The sequence below is a fragment of the Marmota monax genome, unplaced genomic scaffold, assembly GCF_021218885.2.
Source record: "Marmota monax isolate L192 unplaced genomic scaffold, Marmota_monax_Labrador192_F-V1.1 WCK01_AAM20220418_F8-fsc00053, whole genome shotgun sequence".
NCBI classification, from domain to species: domain Eukaryota; kingdom Metazoa; phylum Chordata; class Mammalia; order Rodentia; family Sciuridae; genus Marmota; species Marmota monax.
Genome location: NW_026693153.1, coordinates 12,882,234 through 12,904,529, shown reverse-complemented (window position 1 = coordinate 12,904,529; position 22,296 = coordinate 12,882,234). Strand labels below are relative to the sequence as shown.

The 22,296-nt window shown below is 35.4% G+C and overlaps 1 protein-coding gene across 4 annotated transcripts in view; it reads left to right on the top strand.

The window, feature by feature from the left end:
* The window catches only part of Nsun3 (NOP2/Sun RNA methyltransferase 3), a 70,988-nt gene extending 50,166 nt beyond the window's left edge, over positions 1 to 20,822 (top strand). For all 4 annotated transcript variants that reach the window (XM_046455375.2, XM_046455372.2, XM_058582917.1 and 1 more), the window contains one exon: positions 18,038 to 20,822. In XM_046455375.2, the coding sequence (XP_046311331.1) occupies positions 18,038 to 18,299 (262 nt within the window). In that variant the 3' untranslated portion in view covers positions 18,300 to 20,822. The remainder of the gene's footprint in view (positions 1 to 18,037) is intronic.
* Positions 20,823 to 22,296: the final 1,474 nt, after the last annotated feature.

Sequence of the window (22,296 nt, the reverse complement as noted above, 5' to 3'; positions counted from 1 at the left end):
TGTTTGTTTTGCTTCAGCTTTTCAAGGTCATTGAACTAACACTGTCATTAAAATAATACTCTTTTCCTTCTAAGGTATTAAATTCAAGCAGTTGTTTTTCTTTATTCCCCTATTCACTACATCAGTTGTTCTATGGACTAATCTGGAAATGTAAAGATGGTCTTTCTTCTTGTGCTGAGAAAGAAGCACATTCTCACCTTGTTCCTAAGCCAGTATTTTAAATGGTTCTTAGAAATTGATTCTCTGGCTTTAAGTAGATCTTTCAAAGATGGAAAATTTCATTAAAAAGCAAAGCTTTTAATTTGGGGAAAGATAAGATAAATACCTTGAAAATTGGCTTTACTGTTGAAACACAAAATGGGTTTGTTTTGTCCCTGTTTTTGTTTTCAGTGGTGGGAATTGATTCCAGAGCCTCATGAATGCTAGGGAAGCAAGTGCTCTACCTTTGAACTAATAACTCCAGCCCTTTCTGGTATTTTAAAAAGTTAACATTTATATAGTTTGCTTGTTAAAAGTAATTAAATAAAGCATTCATTGAACAATTACATGGCTAATTTTACTTGCAGATGTATTACAGAAGTGACTTTATGCAACTCTGTAGTAAAACTCATTTGAATCTAAACCAGAAGTCTAAAATAGTGTTCAAAACCTTTGAGGCCAGATTTTTTCAGTTATATAGCCCCCTTACCTCATTAGGGTCTAGAGCAACACCCTACAATCAAACTTATTAATACTTTTCCAGCAAAACCTGTGAATAGTTATATGACAAGGCAAATGAATCTACCATAAACTTTAAAACAAACAAAAAATTGTGGATTTGAAAGCTTTTTGGATTTCATAGAGACATATAAGAGATACTAGATCTGAGGTAGACCTGAAGCATCATTCAAAGTATACTTTGTGAACTTCCCAAAAATCTATTAAGGATTCTCTATTTCTAAATGAGGAAAATTTAACATTATATTTGGGGGAGGAGGGCAACTGGAGATTGAACTCAGGGGCACTTGATCACTGAGCCACATACACAGCCCTATTTTGTGTTTTATTTAGGGACAGGTTCTCACTAAGTTATTTAGCACCTCACTTTTGCTGAGGCTGGCTTTAAACTCACAATTCTCTTGTCTCAGCCTCCTGAGCCATTGGGATTACAGGTATGCACCACTGTGCCTAGCCTTAACATTATATTCTATTTAATGGTTTCCTTTGTAGGAATATGCTTTGGTTTTGTTGTTGTTATTGTTGTTTTTGTTAGCTGCTTTGTTAACTAGATGGTCCAAACACAAAATGCATTTCAGCTTAATTCCAAAATATAATGAAAGACAACCAAAGATTTGGGGAAAGGTATATAACCCATCAAGCAGCTGGGTTTCTGGATGATATTCTGTGACTAGAATGCTATCATTCTTTCTCTGTTAGTTGTACTTGGTGTTAAAAGCATTTCGCACTATAATGTATACTATATTCTTAATCAAAATCAGCTTTGTTTACTACAGCAGTGTTATGAGATAGAATCTTATATTTTAAGTAGGGGTTGGACCTGATCAGCACTTGTGTGGGAGGCTTCTGAGGAGAACATATATATTTTATATATATAAATAGTTTACATATTTATAAACTATCAAGCAAAGCTTGGGGAAGCACTTTTAAAGAAAACAGAATTGCCACACAATATTGTCACCCACAACCTGCACGGGGATAGAATAGGTAACCCTTGGAGGTACGGATCAGCTGGAATTAAAAAGTAATATCAGGAAATAAAGCAAAAGACACAGAAAATATTTTTGAAGCGGGGGGAATGATGGATGGAAGAGACCTAATGGGTCTGATCCTAACAAAGGGAAAAAGCCCCCTAACGCCAAAGGAATTTATTATGACGAGGGATTCTTCAAGGTAAACAAGAAGCCAGAAGCTGTGGGAAAGTTGGCCTGGTTGTGGACTGATCACTTTTGCAGTAATTCTTCCTCCTCCAGGCAGTTGGCGCCACAAGGCTAGTTGGGCCACTGGTGTCTCTCTACCTCCACAAAGTTATGTTTGAGCCTAGGACTGCCTGAGCCAGTAAATTATGGGGTATCATAGAATTCTCTTTGAGCAGGACCTCTGCCAAAGCAAGGAAGCAGTCTGAGATCTGTGAGATTACAAGGGCCTACCTCTGCTTTAGAGATGGCTCAGACACACCCACAGTTCATTTGCAGATTTCAACACAATTTAACACCTGTATCACTTCCCTTTACTATATGTATAGGGAACTTCCTTTAGTATTGCTTCTGCAAGCTTTGCTCAATCGTTGCATATATAAAATCTTCAGATATATCCCAGGATAATGTTTACCAGTTCTCATTAGGGATTTCAAAATGAAGACTAGTAATTGGAATTTAGAGTATTAGGTTAGCAACCCACCTATTCTGATCAAACAGTACTTTTGCTTCTGCTACAGTTAATCACGAGATCCTTTCCTAACTTCTGCTTTTAAGTATGGTTAGGAAGTTCCTGTTATCAAGATTAGAAAATTCCAATAATTAAGCTGCTATTTACTTGTGAATAATATCAGTCTTCATACAACTTGGTTTTTTGTAATCTCATGGAATATGATTAGTGGGTATGGCACAGGTAAATGATATCACAATTTCAGGATCTTGTTAAACCATGAAACTTTGAGTCATTGAGAAAAAGCAAAGGGATGCTGGTCATTTGGAGAAGGTTAGCAGAGGGTACTAATATACCAAAATGGGTGTTGCTTAGTTAGTTGTTTCCTCTTATTGAAAAAGAAAACAATAACTGCATAGCATATAAATTTATACAAGATAGAGAATCCCTTTGCCTTCCACCAGACCCCAAACTAGCATATCTTTTTTTTCTTCTCTTGCTTTGTCTTTTTATGTGGTAATATCACTGCTTTGCCAGAATTTATTATTCAAATATTTTTTATTTCTAAATGCCTTTCCCCTCTCCAGAATTTTAAGTTTCTTAGTTGGTTTGTTAAGATCTACTAATTAGTGTCTTTATTTTGCATTGACTGAATCATTTTTCTCCCTAAACAACTAGCCATCCCTCTAACTGCCCTACAATAGTCCTTTGTTGATAATTTGGATGATGCTTATTATAATGGTTATTCATTTCTTGTTTATGATTTTGCTGCATGTGTAAATTAGTAAATTGTGGTGAAAGCTAATGATTTGTTCTCCTGGCAGGATCCTGCATATTTAGGTAGTTGTATTTTAGGAGTGTGTTTTCATTTAGTATATTATAAAACACATCTTTTAATTTTTATTGGAAACAAAGACCAGATCTTTAAATCATTGAACTGATAATTATTAAACATTCTAGCCTTAAATTAAGTTTCTGTTGTCATTTTTGTATTAAAAGTGAGGAAACTACTGTGTGTGTTGATAAATTCTAATTCTAAAGATAGTTTTATACTTGCTGCAAAACTGGTGGTGGAACTCAATATGCATTTGTTCAATTCATAAGAAAAATGCAGACGATAATTCTTGGTAGAAGAAGCTTAGCTATGAACTCTGGAATTGTTTTTCCAGGTTGTCTGCTATTCTTGATCTTTAAATACAAACGTATAGTACTTCTGAAATCCATAACTATTAGATGCAAAAAGATAAAATAGTATTTAAACAACCACCAGCTATAATAAATAGCAATAATCATTTGATAGGAATTATTATCATTTTACCTTAGGATTTTGAGATTATCCCAATTTGTTTAAAAAAAAAAAAAGAAGGGAAAAAAAAGAAAGCCTTTGTATTTCTACACATAATTTTGTTGCTTAGAAATTAAAGTGAGCAGTTAAGTTATACCAACCTAATTTTAGAAAGATAAATTACGAATGTTGGAATGAAAACAAAGCAGAAGAATCAGCCAACACTGGCAACATTATAGAAATTAATTTAAATTTGCATCAAGCCAGGAACATATTGTTTGTAAATGATGAAGCTTTTATGTACTTCTATGCAACTTTAATGAGAAGAAAAAAAATCATACTTACTTGATTAAGCACTGGCTTTGCTAACCATGGAACTAAGACCAAAATAAATCCTTTTAATGGTAGTTTAAAGATACCTGCCTTCAAATAAAATATAGATCTCTTGTACAGCAGAGTAAAATTTTTTAAAAAATCTCAGACCCATTGCTGTTAGTCAGTAGAAAATATTCAAAATGAGTATATTTCTAACTAACACAATTTTAGCAAAGTCCACATATGCCTTACTATAATACAAACAAAAAAGTAGCCATCACCAGGTGTATTTTTGTTTCCTGTTGCTGATGTAACAAATACCACATATTTAGTGGCTTAAAAATGCAGATTTATTGCCTTTACACTTCTAGAGTTCAGAATTTTAAAATGGGTATTTGTGGACTAAGATCCAGGTGCTTTCAGAGCTTAATTCCTCCTGGAAGTTCTAGGGAAGATCCCTTTGGGGGAGGGGGGTGGTTATTTTGTTTGTTTAACTGTCAGCTTTTAGAAATAGCTCATATACCTTCACTCTTTCTCTTTGGCCCGAAATCTTGTAGCTCCATCCTTAACTTCCATCATCACATCTCTTTTGAACCCTTCTCTCTTTCACTTATAAGTGTTATGCTCGAATTCAGGACCCCCGAAGACTACCAGTTTCCTCAGTTGGGGGCCTATTTGGGCAGGCTCTACATCTTAGTAAACTGTAATCCTCAGGGGACAGTCTTCAACTTCCCAAACTCACTTAAAATTGGCCTTCTAGATCCAACCTGACTTGATTTACCTATCTACACTGCCTATCCATTTCTGGCTTTATTTCCCCTAATTTTAGAAACTTTATTGCTGTAAGGAGAAGGGGTAAGAAGGGGCGACGGCTTGTTCTGGCTGCTTCAGGCTGAAAAGGGGTGTCGAACATGAGGGGGCTCGATGACATGGGGGACGATGGACGATGTGGGAGACGACGACATGGGGGACATGAGTTCCCTTTTAGAAGTCAGTCCCATTTGAGGTCTGGTTGGGGAAAAACAGGTTGTCATCTGGGGATGGGTGCTTCTATGAGAGAAACAAAAACCATGAGTACTGAATAAGTGTTGCAGCAGCTGGAATATGTCACTGTACATAAGTTCCCTCACCAGGCTTTAACATACCCAGTTACCAGGACTGTAAACATAACATTTAACTTTTAGGGTTACAGATGTCCTTCCCCTTAAGATACAGTTTAATAATTTAATGTCATCTGATCTTGCAAAGTCCTTTTACTAGTATGACCTGTGTCTAATAGAGAAATCTTTAATTCTGTTACTTACGGCCGGATACTCATACTAGCAAACACCAAGCCTACCTGTGTAGGTTAAGAATATCTGTGGGCCTTAAACTAAAACTACTCTGGCAGTTTCTTTTGATAGTTATCAGGCATTCCTACCTAAGAATCTCTTTTGCAGCCTCCAGTTTACTTATTCATGGAAGTTACATTTAACTATTATTATTATTTAAAATGTCCAGGAATAGCTGTGTTTTGGCTTTGACTGTCTTTGCTAAGTGTTTAAGATGAAGCAAGTCGAACTGACTTTTGTTTCTATCTATTGTTAAGAGTCAGCTGAGTTTCCCTGGGAGTCCTGGGGGAACTTACAGCAGCTTCTCAGTTCTGCTAGTGCCATTTGCGCTAGGATGGGTCCAGGCCTTGCTTGACCATGTGGCTTCCCTTGGAAGCACCAGGGATATCTTCCTTTTCTGATGACCCTCCTCTTCACAGCAAATGCACTGATTGGCTTTCTGTCTTCCAGCGGTCTCATTAATCTCCCTGATCAGGAGGTTATGTGGCCCAGAGTTGCAAAGCTCTTGGAGAAGTCCCCTGTTCCCTGGATTCAGACTGACTCAGAGGGCAAGAGCCAAATATTGGTTTTCTTGGCCCTTTTCATTTAACTTTAATTTTAAAACTTAATCTTAAACATCCAGCAAATAAGTTTCAACAGCCTTATATTAAGAGTACTGGGCTTTAATGTCTATCTCTCTATCCTGTAGGTGATAACTCCTTATCTTAAATTAACCCAGGTTGTGTGTTCTTAAATCAGTACCTCTGCAAAACATTAACAGGCAATCTTTAGATCATTTATAAGAAAACTACAAAATAAAATTAACAAGAGTAAAAACATATTTAGTTCATGTAATAGCTACCTAGAATTTTGGCAGAGTTATACATTATAATCCCTTGTTTGAGATCCTGGTAATCGTGACAAAAAACCAACTTTTGGACACAACTTTAACTGTACTGAAATCTGGCCTACTTCTTTCATAGTTGTGAGATGGGACACAGAGCCTTATCTCAGATAAGGTGGGGTTCTTCATAAATCCTAAGTACTGTAGTTCTGAAGCTGATCTTTGCTTTTTAGACATCATTTTACAAAGCCTACATAAATTGTTGCTCAAGTTCACATGAATATTAGCTAACACAATATAATATCACATCTAAAACATGAATTAAAGAAAGGCTTAAAGCTTTTAACCTTTTGTAGAAAAGAAGTAATGTACTTTTGTGTTTTGCAATAAAACCTTCATGCAGATTAAGCTCTCATTAACTTAAAAATACATTTAAATTGTATCTCAGTGTAAAAAGTAACATAGAACTTTACATATCTTATTGATAACAAGTCCAGTTAGAGAACACAAATGATATAAATAAATCTCCAACATGTTTTTCTTTTTAAGCCTAAAATTACCATACAACTTTAGAACACCAGCTTGATATAATGCTCTTTTGAAGCTTCTACCTTACAGACTTGTATACCTGGAAGATATGAACACATTAATAGCACCATAATTACATTGATGATTTTATATTAACCAAGTTTAGCTTTTAAACAAATAACATTACAATATTGAATGTTGTTTAACCATAGTTGTATAATTTTTAATTTCTTTTAAGATTACTTGCTCAAAAACTTACACATATAACCAACTTACACACCTTCTTTATCACTTACTTAAACCCTCTTAATTACTTAATCACATAGACTCTCTTATCCAGAAACACATTTTCCCTCTATTAAATCCATACCTAGAACCTTCTAGTTTCTCTTTCATCTGTTAACCTCCTTCTGTTCACATTTTGAAACAATACTTGTAAATTTTTGAATTTAGGCAGATTATTTCATAGACATCAACATTTTATTAGGTTTTTTTTGAGCACCTAGAAAAACTTATAAGCTTAATTTTAAAGACATCTTTACTTTTATCTGTTTACCCAATTTAAATTGAACCATTTGAATCACGTGAATCAAAGATATTTGGATCCATTTTTAAAATTTTTCATGAGCGCTCCTCATCTGTCAGTTGTCATATCACTGCACGATATATGGACATACACACATACAGACATACCGACATACAACACGTAACACAAGTGTAACACAACACAATAGTAAAGGCCTTGTAGCTTTCTCAGGTGAAATTTCATTGCAATGTTTAAAAAAAAACTCCAGTTGATCAAAAATAGAACTTATCAGAGAAACATTAACTTGTCTGTAGGATCAAAATCATGAGCTCAAAAAAAAAATACAGAATCTAAGAAAAAAGCAAAAGTCCTAGAAAAAATTGACCAGCCAGTAATTAGTAAATGCCATACAATATACTCTTTGGTTTAATCTAGTTTGAGTTCCCATAAAAAGACACTTTTACTCTTTTTTTTTTTTTTTTTCTTGGGCCTCAGATCTGTCTCCAGAGCTCCAGGCTTCTTCTATTTGCATATCAACTTAAGTCCTGGCTGAGGTCTGGAAGGAACTGGGAAAACTGGAATTCTGAGCAGAAACCTCATGCCTAAGGCATTTTAACTGTAAGTCACAATTTTCAGGTTTGGATGTTGAAAATTATGATACAAGTTTAAGATACGATTTACAAAATTTTATACTTTTACATTTTTCTACACTAGAAAAACTTGCTCACACAAAACTGAAAATAGGATCTTTCTTGATAATATAAAAGCCACCATCAGAAGAAGTTCCTTCAGGATCATTAAGCTACTTTCTTTGTTCTGAAGTTCCTAAAGTAGTATTAAGTTACATTAAATCACCTGAAAAAATTTTAAAAGAGAACCACACACTACCATGTATATCCAAAATTAAGCTTTGAAAATTCCCAAGACTGTTGCTAATTAATGTCATTTCAATAAGCCAGACCAACGTTTTAATTTAACACTTTTTTTTTCCTGAATCTTACACACTGAGGGGAACAGATATCATAATCTATTATCCTTGCCCAAGTTAATGTACTGGTATACCTAGTGATATCTTTTCAGGCTACCCAGTTCAAAAATTGATGAAAAAATAAAACTAAATGATTGGGAGTTACTTGTCAACTTGGAAGTAGAGTTTTTTTAATTTTTTATCCTAAGTATTTAAGTTTTCTAGCATGGACTATCTGAAATCTCAAACTAAACAATTACTTAAACCCAATTTTTAACTGCAAGATTATGCAATGCTTCAAACTCATTTAGATACCAAATTGTTACAATAAAAATCAAAACAGACAGACCAGATAAGAGAAAAATCTCTCCAGGTTTTTAACTCTCATTTAATTATGACTCCTATCAGTGGCACCATAGATTTCCCCATGAGTGGACCAGATGTTCTCACATAGGGGCAACTATAGGTGTAAAATCAAGGGTCTCAGTGTGACTGATTTTACTGCATTCAGGTGGAGTAATCCTTACAGTGCAGGGAAAGAATGAGGAAATTCCCCAAATCGAAAATGGCTTTGGCAGCTGCTGGGAATTCCTCAGTCTCACCTTTTACTTACAGGATTAGCCCCTTTGGATAGATCCAATCCCAGGCAATCTGGCATATCTCCTAACTTTCCAGTAGAGTCAGTTTTTATCTGCCTTAGGTCTTGAAGGGGGAAGGGGGTATATACTTTGATCGGCCCAAATTTTTCTCTTGATTCTTTTTTTTTTTTTTTTCTTTCTAAAAATGCCTCTCTTAGCAGCTTAAGGAACACAGCACATTTTAAACATTGGGGCGGTAATACAGACTATTGAAAGTTACCTATGCACCTTAGAGAACCTGGGCAGATTTTACTAATTATCTTATGTCTTTCTCAGTCCTACAACCTGAATTGCTAACATTTCTGACCTGAGAAGGAAGGGAAGCATCCAGGAGGAATGGATGCGGGGTTGGGAGTGTTGCGTAGCTCATATGGAGGCAAATGTGATTGGGGCTTTCCCTCAGTGCCATTCATCTACCAATCACCCTAGATACCCCTGAGGGCTGTCGGGAGGGGGCTCAAGAGAAAGGACCTTAGGAATACGTCTGAGTGGAGCCCAGACCGGAATTCCGCAGTTGTTCCAAACTCGTTCATCCACCTCCACGCATCCGAGGCAGATCGGGATTCGGGACACTGTGTACTCACGCCAATTGCTCTCCGGGCCCAGACAGAAAAGTTGGAAGCGGCTTTGGCAGAACCCAACATGCCTGCTCTGTATAGAACAGGTGATTGAGAGCTGCCTAGGCCGGGAAACCTCTCACACAGCAAATGGTGATGCTGAGAGGCCCCGAGCCCAGGGTTTGCAGCAGTTTTATACATTCTTTGGAGAGGGCAGGGACTTCACATACATCATAGCAAATCATCACATACCGCGGGAAAATCAAATAACAACTCTAAAACATGATTAGCACATTCACTGGCGGGAACAAGTTGGATAGGGGTGATTGGTCAGTACAAAAGGGGTATTCGTTTGAACTGATTGGTTTAAGCCAAGAGGGGTGTACGTGCTGAACTACATGGTTTCCCAACAGGTTATCAACTACCATAAACTACTGGGAGGGTCATCTGGCATCCCAGGTATTTTCCTGTCTCATGCTGATTGGTGACTGCTAGGGGGTTGCTATGGATCTCCACCTAGCCTGACTGAGTCAGGGACACCTGGTGCAGCAGATGTCTCCTGTTATTTGTAGATAAACAACTTAGCAGGGTGGGAATGTGCCTAGGAGTGCTCTGTGGGTTTTTCCAAGGACAAAGGTCATGTCCCTTCCTTGGACAGGCTTTGCTCTGAGGTAGAGGCTGATTTTTCAATAAGAACCTTTGTGATTATATTGGGTCCACTCAGATAATCCAGAATAATTTCCCCAACATAGGATTCCTCATTTAGTCATATCTGCAAATGCCTTCTTTTCATGTAACGTGACATTTTTATAGGTTCTGGGATTGAGGTTTGACATATTTACAAATTCAGATGATTATGATATGGACATTATTCTTACTACAGGGTGTTATCTTATTGAGAGTTCACATCCTTAAGGTATAAATAAGAGCCTTTTTTGTTTCCATGAGGTATATTTAGAGGATAGTAAGAAATAAGAAGATACATATTAAAATTTATTTTTAGAGACCAACAACAAACACTGAAAGGTAAGCTTTCCATGGCAGTACTTCCCACATATTTTAATCAATAAGTGAATACATGGAAATTCTGGATACCATAAAATTTTGATTATATGAAACCTTAGGGAATATGTTCTTCAGAGAGGTTATCCCTAACAGTGAAAATTACAACAAAATAAAATAACTGACCTCTGTGGGAAAAGGCTGATATTTATCCTACTATCAGATCTCCCCTTCCATTTTTATTATTATAGAAATAAATCCCACGGGTAAAAATATAAAAATATAAATGAACACCTGGTTAAAGAGGATTTTTCCCTGCACTCCCTCTTTTCCTATAGTCTTACTACTCAAAACAACTACTTCTAATTATTTCTGATCTTAATTTTATTCTCTAGGTCATGCTAAATCTGTAAATAACATGTTTATCCTTTATCAACTGTAGATGTTGACTGCAGACCTCTTGCTAGGAATTATTTTACATATACCACCCTGTATTGTGTATTCTCATGCTATAATCCATTTCTCCCTCAGTCAGCTCTATATATTTAGAACTACATTTCTAGTTCTATCGTAGTGGAAAGTTTATCTTAAGTACACTTGAACCTTTATTCTCTTTTTTAAAACAATAGAGGCATTGTCTTTTGGCTTCTGTTTTTGTAAAGTAAGAATATTTACATGCCCCCCCCCTTTCATATTTCTCTACCTTGCACTTTTCAGTACCTTACGGTGTTACTTTTATTTTCATGTTGTCAACATTGCTAGTATTCTTTCTGTGACTTTATAATCTGTATTGAATTATGAGTATCATTCTATAGAGTGACTCTAAATATGGTATATATGTTGTCTAATTCTACAAACTGTTCACTATAGGATGGAGTAGTGTCTTCAAACTGTTTCCTTCTCTATTCATTTAAAATTATTATTGGAGTACCACTGAAAGGAGAATTTTTCTAGAACAAAATTAGATGAGAAAATCAGTCAATCTCTTTCTACAGATTTGTGTACCAAATCTTCAATTTTTTATATTCTCAGTCATTTCATCTGTTTTCTTCTGCTCCTCTCCTTTCTTTCTAGAAAACTCTGTTCCTTCCCTTCTGGAGTAGTTGCCTTCCAGCCCTCTCACACAGCTCTTTTAGATATTTCATTTCCTTCCTTTCTATCCTATGTTGGGTTCTTTTTTTTTTTTTTTCTGGATCACATTCCTCCTCTTTGATTTACCTCCTCATTTTGCTGTAGGTAAAATTTCTTTTTTTTTTTTTTTTAATTTTTTATTGTGGGTTGTTCAAAACATTACAAATTTCTTGACATATCATATTCCACACTTTGATTCAAGTGGGTTATGAACTCCCACCTTCACCCCATACACAGATTGCAGAATCACATCAGTTACACATCCATTGATTTACAAATTGCCATACTAGTGTCTGTTGTGCTCCGCTGCCTTTCCCATCCTCCTCACCTCTCCCCTCCCCTCCCCTCCTCTCTCTCTACCTCCTCCACTGTATAACCCTGAGGGTCTCCTTCCATTTCCATGCAATTTCCCTTCTCTCTCCCTTTCCCTCCCACCTCTCATCCCTGTTAAATGTTAATCTTCTTCTCCTGCTCTTCGTCCCTACTCTGTTCTTAGTTACTCTCCTTATATCAAAGAAGACATTTGGCATTTGTTTTTTAGGGATTGGCTAGCTTCACTTAGCATAATCTGCTCTAATGCCATCCATTTCCCTGTAAATTCTATGATTTTGTCATTTTTTAATGCAGAGTAATACTCCATTGTGTATAAATGCCACATTTTTTTTATCCATTCGTCTATTGAAGGGCATCTAGGTTGGTTCCACAGTCTTGCTATTGTGAACTGTGCTGCTATGAACATCGATGTAGCAGTGTCCCTGTAGCATGCTCTTTTTAGGTCTTTAGGGAATAGACCAAGAAGGGGAATAGCTGGGTCAAATGGTGGCTCCATTCCCAGCTTTCCAAGAAATCTCCATACTGCTTTCCAAATTGGCTGCACCAATCTGCAGTCCCACCAGCAATGTACAAGTGTACCCTTTTCCCCACATCCTCGCCAGCACTTGTTGTTGTTTGACTTCCTAATGGCTGCCAATCTTACTGGAGTGAGATGGTATCTTAGGGTGGTTTTGATTTGCATTTCTCTGACAGCTAGAGATGTTGAGCATTTTTTCATGTACTTGTTGATTGATTGTATGTCTTCCTCTGAGAAGTGTCTGTTCAGGTCCTTGGCCCATTTGTTGATTGGGTTGTTTGTTCTCTTATTGTCTAATTTTTTGAGTTCTTTGTATACTCTGGATATTAGGGCTCTATCTGAAGTGTGAGGAGTAAAGATTTGTTCCCAGGGTGTAGGCTCCCTATTTACCTCTCTTATTGTTTCTTTTACTGAGAAAAAACTTTTTAGTTTGAGTAAGTCCCATTTGTTGATTCTAGTTATTAACTTTTGTGCTATGGGTGTCCTATTGAGGAATTTGGAGCCCGACCCCACCGACTGTAGATCGTAGCCAACTTTTTCTTCTATCAGACGGCGCGTCTCTGATTTGATATCAAGCTCCTTGATCCATTTTGAATTAACTTTTGTGCATGGCGAGAGAAAGGGATTCAGTTTCATTTTGTTGCATATGGATTTCCAGTTTTCCCAGCACCATTTGTTGAAGATGCTATCCTTCCTCCATTGCATGCTTTTAGCCCCTTTATCAAATATAAGATAGTTGTAGTTTTGTGGATCGGTTTCTGTGTCCTCTATTCTGTACCATTGGTCCACCCGCCTGTTTTGGTACCAGTACCATGCTGTTTTTGTTACTATTGCTCTGTAGTATAGTTTGAAGTCTGGTATCGCTATACCGCCTGATTCACACTTCTTGCTTAGCATTGTTTTTGGTATTCTGGGTCTTTTATTTTTCCATATGAATTTCATGATTGCTTTCTCTATTTCTACAAGAAATGTCTTTGGGATTTTGATTGGCATTGCATTAAACCTATAGAGAACTTTTGGTAATATCGCCATTTTGATGATGTTAGTTCTGCCTATCCATGAACAGGCTATATTTTTCCATCTTCTAAGATCTTCTTCTATTTCTCTCTTTAGGGTTCTGTAGTTTTCATTGTATAAGTCTTTCACCTCTTTTGTTAGGTTGATTCCCAAGTATTTTATTTTTTTTGAAGATATTTTGAATGGAGTGGTTGTCCTCATTTCCATTTCAGAGGATTTGTCGCTGATATACAGGAATGCCTTTGATTTATGCGTGTTGATTTTATATCCTGCCACTTTGCTGAATTCATTTATTAGCTCTAATAGTTTCTTTGTAGACCCTTTTGGGTCTGCTAGGTATAGAATCATATCATCTGCAAATAGTGATAATTTAAGTTCTTCTTTTCCTATTTTTATGCCTTTAATTTCTTTCGTCTGTCTAATTGCTCTGGCCAGTGTTTCGAGAACTATGTTGAAGAGAAGTGGAGAGAGAGGGCATCCCTGTCTTGTTCCAGACTTTAGAGGGAATGCCTTCAGTTTTTCTCCATTCAGAATGATGCTAGCCTGAGGCTTAGCATAGATTGCTTTTACAATATTGAGGTATGTTCCTGTTATCCCTAGTTTTTCTAGAGTTTTGAACATAAAGGGATGCTGTACTTTGTTGAATGCTTTTTCCGCATCTATCGAGATGATCATATGGTTCTTATTTTTAAGTCTATTGATGTGGTGAATAACATTTATTGATTTCCGTATATTGAACCAGCCTTGCATCCCAGGGATGAATCCTACTTGATCATGGTGTACAATTTTTTTGATATGTTTTTGTATCCGATTCGCCAGAATTTTATTGAGGATTTTTGCACCTAGGTTCATTAGAGATATTGGTCTGTAGTTTTCTTTCTTTGAAGTGTCTTTGTCTGGTTTAGGTATCAGGGTGATGTTGGCCTCATAGAATGAATTTGGAAGTTCTCCCTCCTTTTCTATTTCCTGAAGTACCTTGAAAAGTATTGGTATTAGTTCTTCTTTAAAGGCTTTGTAAAATTCTGCTGTATACCCATCCGGACCTGGGTTTTTCTTAGTTGGTAGTCTTTTTATGGTTTCTTCTATTTCCTCAATTGATATTGGTCTGTTTAGGTTTTCTATATCCTCCTGACTCAATCTGGGCAGATCATATGACTTAAGAAATTTATCTATGCCTTCACTATCTTCTAATTTATTGGAGTATAAGGATTCAAAATAGTTTTTGATTATCTTCTGTATTTCTGAAGTGTCTGTTGTGATATTGCCTTTTTCATCCCGTATGCTAGTAATTTGAGTTCTCTCTCTTCTTCTCTTCGCTAGCATGGCTAAGGGTCTGTCGATTTTGTTTATTTTTTCAAAGAACCAACTTTTAGTTTTGTCAATTTTTTCAATTGTTTCTTTTGTTTCGATTTCATTAATTTCAGCTCTGATTTTAATTATTTCTTGCCTTCTACTTCTTTTGCCGTTGTTTTGCTCTTCTTTTTCAAGGATTTTGAGATGAAGTATGAGATCATTTATTTGTTTTTTTTTTTTTCTTTTTTTAAGGAATGAACTCCAAGCAATGAATTTTCCTCTTAGAACTGCTTTCAATGTGTCCCATAGATTCCGATATGTTGTGTCTGTGTTTTCATTTATCTCTAAGAATTTTTTAATTTCCTTCTTGATGTCTTCTATAACCCATTGATCATTCAGTAACCTATTGTTCATTCTCCAAGTGATGTATGCTTTTTCCTTCCTTCTTTTATCGTTGATTTTCAGTTTCATTCCATTATGATCAGATAAGATGCATGGTATTATCTCTACTCCTTTCTATTGTCTAAGAGTTTCCCTGTGACATAATATATGATCTATTTTTGAGAAGGATCCATGTGCTGCTGAGAAAAAAGTGTAACTGCTTAATGTTGGGTGGTATACTCTATATATGTCAATTAGGTCTAGGTTATTAATAGTGTTATTGAGTTCTATAGTTTCCTTATTCAACTTTTGTTTGGAAGATCTGTCCAGTGGCGAGAGAGGTGTGTTGAAGTCTCCCATGATTATGGTGTGGTGGTCTATTAGACTCTTGAACTTGAGAAGAGTTTGTTTAACGAACATAGCTGGACCATTGTTTGGGGCATAAATATTTATGATTGTTATGTCTTGTTGGTGTATGGTTCCCTTAAGCAGTATGTAGTGTCCCTCTTTATCTCTTTTGATTAACTTTGGCTTGAAATCTATTTTATTTGATATGAGTATGGACACTCCTGCTTGTTTCCAAAGTCCATATGAGTGATATGATTTTTCCCAATGTAGGTAAAATTTCTGAGTTAGCAGATATCCCTGTATTCTTCATATTTATTTGATGAGTTGGCTGCAAATGGAATTCACTTTAAATTACTTTTTCTCTGGATTTGAAACGTACTCTTCCAGTGATACCAGTCTTATTCCTGGACCCCTAAATCATCCATTTTAATGAGGATCCATTTTTCTTCCAGAAGCATTTAATATCCTCTTTTTATTCTTGAAGTTTTGAAATGTAAGAATGATATATCAGGGGCTGGGGTTGTGGCTCAGCAGTAGAGTGCTCGCCTAGCACATGTGAGGCCCTAGGTTCGATCCTCAGCACCACATATAAATAAATAAATAAATAAATAAAATAAAGGTATTGTGTCAACTACAACTAAAAAATATTTAAAAAAAAAAGAATGATATATCATAAATGTGGTTGCTTTTTGTTCATTACATAGTTAAAGTTTTTGCAGTATTCCACAGGACCCTCTACGCCCTCTCTTCACTCTGATCTTATCTCACACCACTTCCTAGCTCATCCTGCCCCAGCCACAGATGGCTTCCTCTTTTCATAACCATATTTATTCCTTATTTCTCTGGTGTACAGTGGTCTTCCCTTTTGATATCTGCTTGATCCACTTCCTTACCTCCCAGGTCTTTGTTCAAATGTCACATTCTGAAGGGACATCCTATCTGACCGTCCTCTTTAAAATTGCAATCCCCTCACTATCCAGGCACCCCTAATCCTTTTATCCTGTTTTAATTGTTTACATAATGCCTATTGCTCAGTTGCATACTAAATAAAATATAAGATACATATATTTTTGTGTTTGTATATTTATGTATGTATAAACTTTGTATAAAGTTTGCTTTTATTGCCTTAACGAAGTACTACATTGAGTGACTTAAACAATCACAGTTCTGTAGGCTAGAAGTTTACATAAAGATGTTAGCAGAATTAGTTTCTTTTGAGTTCTTTCTCCATAGCTTCTAGATAGCTTCTTTTCCCTGTGTTTCTACATTTTTCCTCTTGTAACTCTGTGTCCAAATTTCCATTTTCTTGTAAGAACACCAGACATATTTGAGTAGAGCCCACCTTAATAACTTGACTTTAACTTAATTAACTCTGTACAGAACCTGTCTCCAAATACAGTCAAATTCTCAGGTAGAGGGTGTTCGGAATTCAGCCGCCTGACATTGTTATATTGTCTCCCTGACATAATCACCAGAATATAATTTTCATGAAGGTAAGGCTATTTTTGTTGTTGTTGAAGTTGTTCTATTTTATTCATTCATCCACACATATTTGACATCCTAGAGCAATAACAGCATATAATTGATGCTCAATAAATAATAATGAATGTCCCAGCCTCTTGATAAGTTCTTTCAATCTGAAGAGTTATTTCCTCCTTTTTATCTCTGAGAAATTCTCTTATAATTTCATGAACTTTACACCCCTACCCCATATTTCTTATATTGTCTTTCTGGTTCTGTCAGTTTGAATTTATGACCCACTTGATTGATCCTCTCTATTTTCAGTCTGTTTTTGTTCTAATGGAGCATTTCAACCTTGACTTCCCAACACTTCCACAGAATATTCTATATTTTAGCAAACATGCATTTAATTTCCAAGGTCTGTCGTCTTGGTCTTTTCTCGTGGCATTCTGTTTTTATTTAATAGGTGCTATACATTTATTGATCTTTCTGTATATATTAGGTCTTATTTCTCTTTTGTCCCTGAATTTTCTGCTTCTTCCTAGGTAACATTTTGTGGTTGTTGTTCTTGTGCTTGCATTCTTTTACTCATTGGTAAGCATTTCTCATCCTTAATTATCTGGAAACCCTTGGTTATACATTTTTATTTGTAAGGAAACACTGAAAGTATTAGAGGCTTATTTTAATGATGGGACCTTTTTCCTGCTGATAGGCTTTATGGTGAGTTGGCTATTACTCTAGAGGCTCCTTCAAAGTAGAATAAATTCATAGTTCTTTGGTTTGGGAGTCAGTACCCCCCAGTGGCTGCCTTAGGTTTTTCCAAATAGTTTATTTCATTTTATGAGATAAAAACTCTCCAACTTTTTGCGTGATTGCCCATCTTCGAATAAGTGGAGTTTGGAATCAATGATTTTTTTATGTACACTTTCAATTAATATCTGTTTTTACTTCCATCTACTCAAAGATAAATCAGTTTTTCCATGCTTTACCCCTTTCTTCCTACCCCTAAAAGAACAAAACCACCAACTAGTCAGATATACTCCTTTGTCCTTTCCATTTTGATTGATCTGATTGCCATTTCAAAGAAGCAGATATATTGCCAGAAAACATCTCAAGTTATTACATTCTGAGTCAGAGTATGGTTAGTTCCAAGTATATAATCTTCCCCTAGTTTCCTTTCAATATACCTAACTTATTTTCTCATTTTTCTCTGCATGTAGGTCTGCAATTAAAGCCTTACGTCCTGGAGGGGTACTTGTGTACTCGACATGCACACTTTCCAAGGCAGAAAATCAAGATGTGATCAATGAAACTTTAAATTCCTACAGTAATGTCATGCCTGTGGACATTAGGGAAATAGCAAGGACTTGCTCCCAAGACTTCACATTTGCTCCCACTGGCCAGGAATGTGGACTTTTGGTGATCCCAGATAAAGGCAAAGCCTGGGGCCCAATGTATGTAGCCAAATTGAAAAAATCATAGAGTACAGGAAAACGGTGACATGAATTTTGTAAACAATTTTGATGTATACTTATGTTTATGTTTCCACGCTCTCCACATGCTAATATTTAAATGATGATATAACAATTTTCCTTTAGTCTGTTTGGAATCCTATTTATTTAATATTTTAGCATTTAGAATCTAGCCTTGAGAATTTTTCAGGTGTATTTTCTTTTCCTAGAAATATATCTGTAGGAACAATTTAAGGTGATGAAGATGGTGTTTATTCTCTATAATAAATCTGCTGTCTTCTACTTGGCATTTTATATTTAAATTAGAATACATGGTTTTATGAATAAAATGTTTAGAACTACATTCTACCCATGATGTTGGTGCTTTGGACCTTTAAAAATGCATATTTGCCAGCACTCTTACTGTTTCCTCCTTATGAAATGTACAGATTCTTTTTTTCTAAGAACTGATTGGTATTCTGAGACTAACTTCTTAAGCAGTACAATTTTGAGTTCTGAAAAAATAGGTTTCTTATTTGCAAAATTGTTTTCTGTTAAGGACTATCTTCTGTTTACTACAAAGGTCAGTGACTCAATTGACACCAGCTTTAGCCCTCCCTCCTTTTTTTTCTTTCGTTTTTTTTTTTTTTTTTGTATTCACAAATACAAATTGAAAGGGTAAATTATGTTGAAAGGCCTTTAGGACAGCAGATTCACATGCACACGTTTGACTTTCGACATTCAGCTTCTAGAATAATGGAGTCTATCCAGCAGGCTATAAGCAAGTACTTGAAACAAAACCAGGATGATTAATAACTGCAATAACTGAACTATATTTGGAGAGTTTTGTTACATAATTGCAGTCATAATGAGCACTACAGAATCTGATTATCTTACAGTTCCAATCTGGAGGGGCTTTTTATTTCACTCTGTTATAAAATGTTATAGGAGAAAATGATGTCACTTATTAATGCATGAGAGGGAGATGCCTAATGAGAGTGGATTGTACTATTACCAAAACCCAATACCATTTACTAAGTGGCTCTCTCTGTTTACATATATCCTGGGAATATTGTGTATGTTTCTTTTTGTGTACTTAAGGTTTTAACTTCAATTTTTGCATCATGTGTTTTCTCCAAAAATTACTTCAATGAGTCCAAACATATTTTACCAATTATTAAGAAAAATTATGAAGCATACTTCTTTTTTTTTTAAGAGAGAGAGAGAGAGAATTTTTTTTTTTAATATTTATTTTTTAGTTTTCAATGGACACAACATCTTTGTTTGTATGTGGTGCTGAGGATCGAACCCGGGCCGCACACATGCCAGGTGAGCGCGCTACCGCTTGAGCCACATCCCCAGCCCAATGAAGCATACTTCTAAAGATATCTGTTTGGAAATTAGGGTTTTTAAATAAAAAAGAAAAAACTTTGTGGTTGTAGAAATATGAAATTCTGCTGAAGCGGAGTACTCTTATATTGTTCATTGTATTCTGAATATTTAAACTAGAGACTATCTGCTCACTACCTACTTTTTATTTTGTAAGCATATGTAGGCAGATTTAAAGAACTGGGAATTCCTATGAGGACTTTTTCTGTATCTTCATTTTATTAACACCTTTTAAAAAATCTAACCAATGTGTTTATAAAATAAAACTAGGTCTCTGAGACCCAATCAAGTACATTGAATCAGTACCAAAGACTAATGATAATGGAAAAGTTTTTGTGCTTCTTTTGTTTTGTATTATTTGTGCCTCTTTTTTTTCTTCTTCTTTTTTCTATTTTAAATCCTGTCTTAAGATCCTATAGATTTAGGCTCTGGGGTTGTAGCTCAGCAGTAGAGCACTCGCCTAGCATATGTTAGGCCTTGGGTTCGATCCTCAGCACCACAGAAAAATAAATGAATTAAGTAAAGGTATTGTGTCCAACTACACCTAAAAAATTTTAAATACAAAAAAAAAAGATCCTATGGGTTTAAAAAGTGCATTTCTTTTGTATAGTTTAATTACAAAGTAAATTTTCACAGTACACTTTGTTGAGTATCATTATTTTCCTAGTATAATGCCATGAAAGTTAATTTGAATAGTTGTTGTGACATTGGATTAGACTCTTCCATGATTACTTTAAAATGCATCTGTATATTTATACACTACATAAATATATATTGCTTTATTTATAATAATTATAATGAAGCAGCATTTATTGAGCATTGGTTGATTAAATTCTTTATATATATTGTCTTTTTTGGTCTTTAAAACGCCGATAGTGAGTATTTTATCCTCATTTTTGTAAATGAGAAAACTAAAACTCAGTGCTGTTTGTATTTTGCTAAAGTTATGCTGGTAAGAAAAGAGTAGAGCCAAGGCTGGGTGTGGTGGAAGTTTGGGAGGCTGAGGCAGGAGGAACACGAGTTCAAAACCAGACTCATGAATTCAGCGAGACCCTGTCTCTAAATAAAATATAAAAAATGGCTGAGGATGTGTCTCAATGGTTAAGTGTCCCTGGGTTCAATATCTGTACAAAAAAATAAAAAGAATAAAGCCATATTAAAACTGTGTCTGTTGCCCAGCCCCTCCTCCCAGCACTGTGCTGTCTCCCAGAATATGGAATATAGCAAATCTCAGTGTTATCACTTGGCTTTACAAGGATTCCCCATTGTTCAGTTTTCTATTTTTATGCAATTACCCATTCCCAGGGCATTATAGGACTTATCAATACTTGGGGGAAAAACCTACCATTGAAATATCTCAGGGTATGTTCTTAAGAAGAGTATCTTGTGATTGTAATACCCAGAAATTTCCCATGGGGATATTTTATGCCCTCCTTTTCTTTGCAGATACCAAATTGAAGAATGGAAATTTGGAGCAACCTTTCAATGTCAGTTGAAAAGCCAGGAGTAACTGATATACCTTCTGTGGCTTTAAGTTACTTTCAAAATAGTTTTAAAAATTTAGGTTATTTACCAACATGTTAAGTTCTTTCTTCCATTAGTGCACTAAACAGCCACTAGTTTCAGAAATAGATATGAATAAATATAATGCATTCACATGTTTTGTACTGAATTTTTGAAGGATCAGATGTTATCTGTGGATTGGAATCTAAATGGCCTATAGTTCTTTATCCTATTATCTGTATCCATGTAGGTTTATATTTAAGGTTACATATTAAACTTCCTTAATATTGTGAAAAATATCTTTCATACAGTGTAAGTAGATAGAAAATAATAGCTACCAGAATACTTCCTCCATAACTGAATAATCACAAATCTGATGGATCCTTATAGAAAATCTGCATAGACTAACATAACACATCTGGAATAAAAAGAAAATTAGAACCAATAGCAACAATTTTGATTGATGCCAAGAAGTCCTTTGATGCAATTGAATGGTACTATTTGCATTACATGTTTAGGTAAATTTGACTTTGGGGACAAATAGAGCAAATAGCACAATTTATTTTCAATCCATTTATATGGTTCAGATCAATAGTTTACAATCTCCCTTTGTCTGCCTTATTGCTGCACTGCATGGGGGAAGTAAGCATGAAGCCCATTACTATTGGAGCTATAATCTCACCCAGATCCCATGGGCATCTGAGGAATATTCAGATGAAGGTTCACAAGTTAACTAATGTATGATGATAATTTACTACTTGTGCTGAAAGCTCTAGTAGCATCTGTCCTGAAAACATTAAAAGTAATGTCAGAATTTGGAATGGCTTTAGGCTGCAAAGTCAGTAGGAGAAAATCAGAAATACTATATTAACAAAAGAGTTTCTATTAATATTACTTATTATGTGACATAATAAATTTTAAACTTAAAGAGAATTGATTTGGGATTCTCATTGGGGAATTATTAAGCAAGAGAGTAAACAAAACATTTAAAAGTTGACCTGTAATTCAGTGCCAAGGCTTTTAAAAAATAAGTTTTACTAAATTTGAGGAGGAAAAAAGCTTGATAGATAATAAAACTGTTTTGAAATTTAATTTTCTAACTCATATTAACTCCATACCTCTCTTTTTACAAATGA